The 9,205-nt window shown below is 49.8% G+C and overlaps 1 protein-coding gene and 1 long non-coding RNA gene across 2 annotated transcripts; one reads left to right on the top strand and one right to left on the bottom strand.

Annotated features, from left to right (window-relative positions):
* The first annotated feature begins 2,084 nt into the window (after nt 1-2,084).
* On the top strand, nt 2,085-2,774 carry LOC137579647 (uncharacterized). Its single transcript, XR_011032872.1, has 2 exons — nt 2,085-2,385; nt 2,463-2,774. It is a non-coding gene; the product is annotated as an uncharacterized lncRNA (long non-coding RNA).
* Nucleotides 2,775-6,777: 4,003 nt separating this feature from the next.
* Nucleotides 6,778-8,664, bottom strand: LOC137579643 (uncharacterized). The gene is made up of 2 exons (XM_068293414.1): nt 7,850-8,664; nt 6,778-6,823 (listed from the first exon to the last, which is right to left on the bottom strand). Exons 1-2 carry the CDS (start codon nt 8,662-8,664, stop codon nt 6,778-6,780), a joined length of 861 nt encoding a protein of 286 aa, XP_068149515.1.
* Nucleotides 8,665-9,205: the final 541 nt, after the last annotated feature.

Below are 9,205 nucleotides of genomic sequence, written 5' to 3'. Positions count from 1 at the left end.
CGGGCCAACTGCTGACATGCTCGCCTCCGCCGGGCCAACTGCTGCTATACGAGCCCCTGCTGGGCTAACTGATGCCACCTCCGCCCCTGCTGGGCCAACCGCTGCGACACTCGCCCCTGCCGGGCCAACTGCTGATATGCTCGCCCCTGCCGGGCCCGCCGCTGCTGGGCCAACCGCCGCCATACGAGCCCCTGCTGGGCTAACTGATGCCACCTCCGCCCCTGCTGGGCCAACCGCTGCGACACTCGCCCCTGCCGGGCCAACTGCTGACATGCTCGCCCCTGCCGGGCCCGCCGCTGCTGGGCCAACCGCCGCCATACGAGCCCCTGCTGGGCTAACTGATGCCCCATTCGCACCTGCCGGGCCCGCCTCCGCCGCAACCGCCCCTGCTGGGCCAACTGCTGCCATACTCGCCCATGTTGGGCCAACTGCTGACATATTCGCCCCTGCCGGGCCAACTGCTGCTATACGAGCCCCTGTTGGGCTAACTGATGCCCCATTCGCCCCTGCCGGGCCCGCCGCTGCCGCAACCGCCCCTGCTGGGCCAACCGTGCCACACTCGCCCCTGCTGGGCCCGCTGCTGACATGCTCGCCCCTGCCGGGCCCGCCGCTGCTGGGCCCTCCGCCGCCATACGAGCCCCTGCTGTGCTAACTGATGACACCTCCGCCCCTGCTGGGCCAACCGCTGCCACACTCGCCCCTGCTGGGCCCGCTGCTGCCGTCATACTCGCCCCTGCTGGGCCAACCGCTGCCACTGCTGTGCCCGCTGCCGCTGCTGTGCCCACCGCCGCTGCCGCTGCTGTGCCCGCCGCCTCTGCACCCGCTGCCACCGCTGTGCTCGATGCCGCCGCTGCTGTGCCCACCACCGCTGCCGCTGCTGTGCCCGCCGCCTCTGCACCCGCTGCCACTGCTGTACCCGCTGCCACTGCTGTGCCCGCCGCCTCTGCACCCGCTGCCACTGCTGTGCCCGCTGCCGCTGCTGTGCCCACCGCCGCTGCCGCTGCTGTGCCCACCGCCTCTGCACCCGCTGCCGCCGCTGTGCTCGCTGCCGCCGCTGCTGTGCCCACCACCGCTGCCGCTGCTGTGCCCGCCGCCTCTGCACCCGCTGCCGCCGCTGCCACTGCTGTGCCCGCTGCCGCTGCTGTGCCCGCCGCCTCTGCGCCCGCTGCCACTGTTGTACCAGCCGCCTCTGCACCCGCCGCCGCCGCTGCTGTGCCCGCCGCCTCTGCGCCCGCTGCCACTGCTGTACCAGCCGCCGTCGCCGCCTCTGCGCCCGCTGCCACTGCTGTGCCCGCCGCCGCTGCCACATCCACTGTGCCTGCGGATGCTGTGCCCTCCGACTATGTGTCTGCCATGCGGGCTGCGGCCTCGCTCGCCGCCCCCGCCACTGGTCCCGACGCGGACCCATGGGAGGAGATGCCCGCTTTAGTGCCCTCCGTATCGACTGCCGCGGCCGCCATCACACCGGCCACTTCCGCCTCCCCCAGCCTGGATGAGCAACTGGGGACGCTGCAGAAACAACATGAGTTGCTACAGCTACAGCATCAAATCCTCAAACTGCAGCAGGGGATTGACGAATTCCAAGCACCGAGACAGCAAGTCAGCGACGTGAGTGTCATTGAGAGCATGGTGGCTCGATTTTCAGCGGATACCGCATACGATGTGAAGAAATGGCTGAACGATCTGGAAGACGCATTTGAAATTCTGCAGTTGAACGACCGCCTACGGTTGGTCGCATGCCGTCGTATGCTGGAAGGTACGGCGGCGGTGCTGCTGCGCACGGTATCGGTGCACAGCTACGAAGAATTGAAGGCAATCCTCTTGCGAGAATTTGGACGCTCGTGTAGCATCGAGGAAGTGTACCACGCTCTGCGTGGCCGGCGCATCAAGGCAGGCGAGGGATGTTTAAGATTCGCAATCGAGATGCAGGAGATTGCCATGAATGCTCCGATTCCGGAGAACGAGCTGGTCGACCTGATCATTGATGGGTTGCGGGACAACTCTACTCGAGTCGGCATGCTGTACTCAGCTCGGACAATGGCTGAACTGAAGCCCCTACTGGAACACTACGAGCGCCTCCGTATGCAGGCCGCTGCCTCCAGACAAAGCAATAGTGTGAAGGCGCAGCCAACAACAACTGCCGTGGCGCCTGGAAACAAATCGTCAGGCACCGTCACGAGTGAGACCAGATGCTTCAACTGCTCAGGATGGGGGCATTACAAGAGTCAATGCCCGAAACCAATGAGACCTCCGAATTCATGTTTCAAGTGTGGCATAGTGGGCCACAGCTACAAAAACTGCCCGTCTCGAATTGGAAATGCCACCAATATCACTGCTGCCGCCGCCGCTGATGAAGCGGGAAATCGACTAGACCATTTACAACTGGTGAGTGTTGCTTTTGTTTGTGATGAAGTGCAAGATAGGAGATTTATAGATATGTTTGCTCTCCTTGATTCGGGCAGTCCAAAGAGTTTTATCCGTCAATCTGAAGTCCCCTCCAACTGCCGTCTTAGCCCCCGTACATTGAACTGCCGTGGTTTAGGAAATAGCCAACTTCTGTCCTTAGGCCAAGTCCAGTGTAGGGTTCGCCTCCGCAACACACATACAATACATACGTTTGAAGTCCTGACGAACCAAGCAACCGAACTGCCGATGATTATAGGTAGAGATCTTCTGTATAAAATTAATATTAGACTCTGTAAACTGAAAGAACTGAAATATGGAAAAGAATCGTTGATACTCATGAATAAACCGACTGAATGTATAAATCCAAATCTTACTGCTGTTCTGAAGTCCTTTGACATATTTATGGAAGAGAGAGTGATACTGCCGTATGATAGGAATGACATTGTATCTGCCGAATTGTTGTCTGATTCTCCCCTTCCGAAAACTTCTGCTGTACCTTCGGAAACATTGAACGATGCACTTATGGCGATAAATGCCATTGAGCTCCCTGCTGTCAGTGAATTAGACTTTGATATAGAGCCCGCGTTACGGGAAGAGCAAACCGCAGCCCTTAAGTCTATTATTTCCACTTCGTATGTACAAGTTGATCCAGATTTAATCAAGCCCACGAACTATGAGATGAAAATAGAATTGACTAGCCAAACTCCGATTTTCTGCTGCCCCCGCCGTCTGTCGCACCACGAACGCATCGAGGTGCGTGAGATTTGTGACGATCTCTTGAAAGCTGGCATTATTCGCCACAGTAGTTCCCCTTACGCTGCCGCGATTGTCCCTGTACGCAAGAAGGACAACACCGTAAGAAAGTGCGTAGATTATCGCCCGTTGAACAAAATTACAGTTCGAGATCATTTTCCGATTCCTCTGATAGATGATTGCATTGAACATCTGGGTGGCAAATCATTCTTCACTATCTTGGACTTGAAGAACGGTTTCCACCATGTGAAAATGCACCCAGACTCAATCAAATATACTGCCTTTGTAACCCCTGATGGCCAGTTTGAATATGTACGCATGCCCTTCGGACTTTGTAATGGCCCTTCCGGGTTCGCTAAATTCGTTTATTTTGTCCTTAAGGAATTTATAAACCGAGGTCAACTGGTGATATATATGGACGACATTCTAGTCGCGTCGCATGACTTTGAAACCCACCTTGAGATTCTGAAGGAAATATTGTATGTGTTAAGAGTGAACGGGTTATGCCTGAAGCTGACGAAATGCCGTTTTGCGTATAGGGAACTAGAGTACTTGGGCTACTTAGCCAATTCCGCCGGTATCACGCCTAAACCAGCTCATATTCAGACGATACGGGATTTGCCCATTCCAAGGGATAGCAAGGAACTAGAGCGTTGCCTAGGCCTATTCTCATACTTCCGCCGATTTGTATCAGGTTTCGCTAAGATTGCGTGTCCGCTGTCCCGATTGTTAAGAAAAGATACCCCTTATGTCTTCTCCGATGAATGCCTTGAAGCTTTCCGAACACTGAAGTTGAAATTGATCGAATCCCCCGTGTTATCTATTTACAACCCGAAGTCTGAAACAGAGTTACACTGCGATGCTAGTTCAATTGGTTTTGGAGCAGTGCTCCTCCAGAAACAAACAGACGGTAAATTACACCCAGTGTCCTACTTCTCTAAGATGGCCTCCGCCGCTGAATCGAAACTACACAGTTATGAGCTAGAGACGTTAGCTATAGTGTATTCCTTGAAACGTTTTGAGACATACCTTAAGTTCATCCCGTTCAAAATCGTGACCGATTGTAATTCCCTTGCGCTGACACTGAGAAATGGTGGACATTCCGCCAAGATTGCTCGCTGGGCCCTGCTGTTGGAAAACTATAACTACACGATTGTACACCGCTCGGGGGTTGGTATGCCCCATGCTGATGCTCTAAGCAGAATAGAAACTGCCGCATACGTTGACGATATAAACCTCGACTTCCAACTGCAGTTAACCCAGAACCGGGACCCTGAGATTGTCAGACTCCGAGATGAGTTAGAGAAATATGAGATAGCGGATTTCGAACTGCGAGATGGAGTAGTGTACCGCCTGTCCTCGACGAGTGTACCCCAACTTTATGTCCCTTCCGAAATGATAAATCATGTCATACGAGTAGTGCACGAGAAGCTTGGCCATATGGCCACGGAGAAATGTTGTGCACAGATCAAGAAGCATTACTGGTTCCCGTGTATGAGGTCTTATGTTAACAATTACATTAAAAATTGCCTCAATTGTATCTACTAATCCGCGTCCGCTTCGTCACGCTACATAGTATTCCGAAAGTGCCCCTTCCGTTTGATACCGTCCATATTGACCATTAGGGCCCCCTTCCGTCCATACGTTCTAAGAAAAAGTATCTTCTGGTTGTCATTGACGCTTTCACCAAATTTGTGAAGCTGTACCCTGCCGCCACGACGAATTCACGTGAAGTATGCCAGACATTAGAATCTCAGTATTTCGCAAATTACAGTAGACCCCGCCGAATCATCAGCGATCGAGGTACCTGCTTTACTTCCTCCGAGTTTGAAGAATTTCTGAAGGCCAATAACATAATTCATGTGCTGAATGCCACTGCCTCACCCCGGGCCAACGGCCAAGTCGAGCGGGTTAACCGCGTGTTGGGCCCCATGTTGGGTAAACTGACGGAACCTGTGGACCATGCAGATTGGGTCCAACAACTGCCGAACATAGAGTTTGCATTGAATAACTCCGTCCACTCCACAACCAAATTTGCCGCTTCCGTACTTCTATTCGGTGTTGAACAACGAGGTGTGGTAGTAGACGAACTAACCGAACGGTTGGGTGAGAGAACGGAGGAGGTCGATGCCTCAGAGGTAGACGTCCGGAGATTAGCCTTCCGTAACATTGTTAAGTCCCAAGAATATTGTTGGCTAACGGCTGCGCCCTTGCGGAGCCCCAAACTGCTCGTCTTATATGATGCGGCCTTCGGATGATTTCCACCGAGGCGGCTTCGAGGCACTTGCGATTGGCAAGAAATGAGATGACCAGGTTGACTTCAATCGGTTGCTTTATTTTCTTAACCTAAAAACTATAGTACAATTGTCGGCGGGCACAGAAGGTGCAACCGCATCGACCGAGATTAATTTCAAGAGTAAAAATCACGTGCAGCAAATCACGCTGTCTTTTACAAAATTCAAAGTTATGGAAATTTCCATAGAAGAAATAAGAAAGAAAAGAATTGAAGTAACGGATCTCCAAGTTTGTCACTTCAAAGTAACTTGTGCTGTTCTTGGTCTCTCTCTCTCTCTCTTCGTTCGTTTTCTCTTTTTAGCAAAGAGAGTCTGGCTTCAGTTGCAGCTTAAACATTCTCCCCCTTTGATGATGACGATCTTCATCATCAAATTCACGTCTGAAAGACTCCTGCGAAAAGAAAACTGAAACGAGAAAGTAACAATTTAACGCTTAGGTGTAGGAATGGTGTCATTCTCTATCCAATTCTCCTGAATAGGCAATGGACAGAGTTTGGCTACCGGTCGTTTCATGAGTCCTTTGACTGTCTTCAAAGTCACCACTCTCACTAGTCCATCGGGTCCTGCATGTGTCTCCATAACCCGACCTAGAGGCCATTGATGTTAGATTTTCCTTGGTCTGCAGCCATTTTGGTCTCCTTTGTAATCGTGATAAATATTCCGAATTCCATCTTCTCCAAAACTGTTGTGCATAATATTGACAATTCTTCCATCGATCAATCAGAGTAACTTTAGCCAATTCCGGAGCAGGAGGTGCTAAAGGCGCTTCACCCATCAGAAAGTGACCGGGTGTTAATACCATTAAATCGTCAGGATCATTTGATAGGGGACATAACGGTCTTGAATTTAAGCAAGACTCAATCTGTGCCAACACAGTTGCCATTTCCTCGAATGTTAAAACTTGTTCTCCGAGAGTTCTCTTCAGATGATACTTCATGGACTTCACTCCAGCCTCCCACAATCCACCAAAGTGTGGCGCTGATGGTGGGTTGAAATGCCAGTTGATTCCTTTTCTCAATAATGTTGGCGCAATATGTTTCGTAATGTACGAACAATATGCCAGTTTGTCCACTTGCAATTTTTTGTTGGCTCCAATAAAATTAGTACCGCAGTCACTATAAACGTCTGTGCATAGGCCACGTCTGCCAATGAAACGGTTAAATGCTCCTATAAACGCATCTGAGGTCAGATCTCCAACTGGTTCCAAATGAATGGCCTTTGTCACTAGACATACGAACACAGCAATATATCCCTTCTGGGATACACGTCCTCTTCCTTTGCAGGGCGAAATATTTACGGGTCCACTCCAACGGATGAGAATGCTCTAGAAGGGCGTACCCGTACTGCTGGTAACATTCCCATTTTCTGACCTGCAAATTGAGGCTTCATCTTGAAACATGTGATACATTTATGAATTCCAAACCGAACTGCTTTGCTTCCATTAAAAATCCAGAATTTCTTCCTTATAAAATTCAGCGTTAGTGAGGTTCCACCATGCAAGGTGCAAATATGACTGTAAGATATGACGAGATCTGTGAAAGGATGTTTATACGGTAATATATAAGGATATTTTTCATTTATGGGCAACAGGGAATCTCGGAGCCTGCCTCCGAGGCGTAAAACACGTTCGTTCGAATCAAAATACGGATTAAGAGACAGGAGTATGCTGTCCTTCGCTATTACCCTGCCTTCCGATAGCGCCTTCCATTCAGAGTTAAAACAATCCTTCTGCACCATCCTAATCAATTCACGTAGGCCCTCTTCTAATTCCACAATTGAGAGTCCAGGTCCTCTTCGTTCTGCCACAGATGTTCGACAATTATATACGAAACGTTTTATATATGATATAATCCAGACGAGTCGTGTATACGATGAATACTTGCTGATAAATGCTACACTTGGCATTTCTTCCACTGATATCTTATGGCACGTCACCCTTTTTGACTTCAGTGTCAACAACCGACAGCGAATCCTGATCAATAGCATTACAAGGCCATTCGATGTCCGATCCTTGTAGCCATGATGGCCCATGCCACCATAATTCACACGATGCCAACTTGGTTGCACTCGTGCCACGGCTTAGATAATCTGCAGGGTTATCTTTCGAGGCGACGTGTCTCCATTGCCTTTCGTCTGAGATTTCCAGGATTTTGTTTATTCGATTGGACACAAATACTTTCCAGTTGGCAGCTCCACCACGGATCCAACTGATGGTTATCATAGAATCTGACCAAAAAATAGTGTTCGAATAATTAATGTTAATTCTTAGATTCTCTTTTAGATACTTATACATTTTGGCTGCTTCAAGCGCAGCAAATAACTCTGCCCTAGGTATGGTTAGTTGTTGTTTAGTTGGCGATACTCTCCCGTTTGACAATAGCAACTCTGTGTGATACTTATCCTCTCCAATTGGGAAGCGCAAGTAAGCCGTAGCTCCATATGCTCGTGACGAGGCATCGCAAAACAGGTGCAATTCAGCCACACCACCCGGTAGCCCCCATGTAACATGCCGTGGTATTCGTATAGTTACTATGTTTGGTAACTCTTTTACGAATTTCTCCCATTCTCTCTTAATAGTGTCCGGTAGTGTGCTATCCCAGCCAATTTTCTCCTTCCACAGTTGCTGCATGAGAATTTTGGCAGTAATCATTATCGGACTAAGCCATCCCATGGGATCAAACAGTCGTGCAATTGCTGATAGTATTGTCCTCTTTGTTGGTGAGCTCATTGGTGGAACGACATGCAAAGCAAAACGGAACTCATCTTCTTTGGGACTCCAGTATAGACCTAACGTGCGAATAGTATCATTACCTTCCATGTGTAACAATCCGCTTGATTCTCGATGCTCAACTGGTATGTTCTCTAATAGCTTTGTGCAATTACTCGCCCACTTCCATAGTTCGAATGTACCACTACGAAGCATTCCAATCACTTGGTTCTTGACATCCTCCGTTTCTGCAATACTGTCGCCACCAGACAGTATGTCATCTACATACATTTGATGATTTATAACATTCACAGCCAGTGGATACTTCTCGCATTCATCCATAGCTAATTGTTTCATAACTCTCATGGCTAAATAAGGTGCGGAGCTCGTTCCAAACATCACCGTTGTGCAGTCATATTCTTCCACATAATCACTTGTGTCCGGATTCCATAGAATACGCTGGTACTGCGCGTCGTCGGGTGGAATATTAATACATCTGTACATTTTTTCAACATCCGCCATAAATACCCATTTTAGCCCTCGCCAATTGAGAATGATTCCTTGAAGATGTACGTGTATTTTGGACCTATTGCTAGAATCTCATTAAGCGATTTTCCATTACTCGTCTTGCTCGATCCATCGAAGACAACTCGTACCTTCGTAGTTGATGACGATTCCTTTATGACTGGGTGATGCGGTAAGTAGCAATGATCGACTCCCCCAATGCAGGATTGCCCGTCTTACTAGCCCGTGACGTTACACGTTCCATTTGACCCAGCTCCAGATACTCATTTATCGTGCCAACATGAGCGTTCTTCAAACTCGCATCGTTACGCAACCGTCTGTCCAGAGAATGTAATCGTTTTAACGCGCTCTTATATGATTCTCCAATTACCATTGATTCGTCCAAGTATGTTAGAAAAGGTAGACGAACAACATATTTCCCAGACGGCATTCGGCTATGTGTCTTAACGAAGAAATCTTCGCACCAGTTATCCTCTACTGAAACCCCCCGTGGCTCCTCGTCGAATTGTTCTAGCTCCCA

This window comes from Drosophila tropicalis, unplaced genomic scaffold (genome assembly GCF_018151085.1).
Source record: "Drosophila tropicalis isolate 14030-0801.00 unplaced genomic scaffold, ASM1815108v1 contig_748, whole genome shotgun sequence".
Classification (NCBI taxonomy): domain Eukaryota; kingdom Metazoa; phylum Arthropoda; class Insecta; order Diptera; family Drosophilidae; genus Drosophila; species Drosophila tropicalis.
The sequence above is the reverse complement of the archived record's forward strand: the minus strand, read 5'-3'. Positions and strand labels throughout refer to the sequence as shown.

Excerpts from the sequence above, each read along its gene's own strand:
- LOC137579643 (XM_068293414.1), bottom strand. The coding sequence starts at position 8,664 with ATGTACAGATGTATTAATATTCCACCCGACGACGCGCAGTACCAGCGT. Across the intron at positions 6,824-7,849 it reads TTCCCAATTGGAGAGGATAA|GTCAGAAAATGGGAATGTTA; the intron begins GTATCACACAGA and ends CTCAATTTGCAG.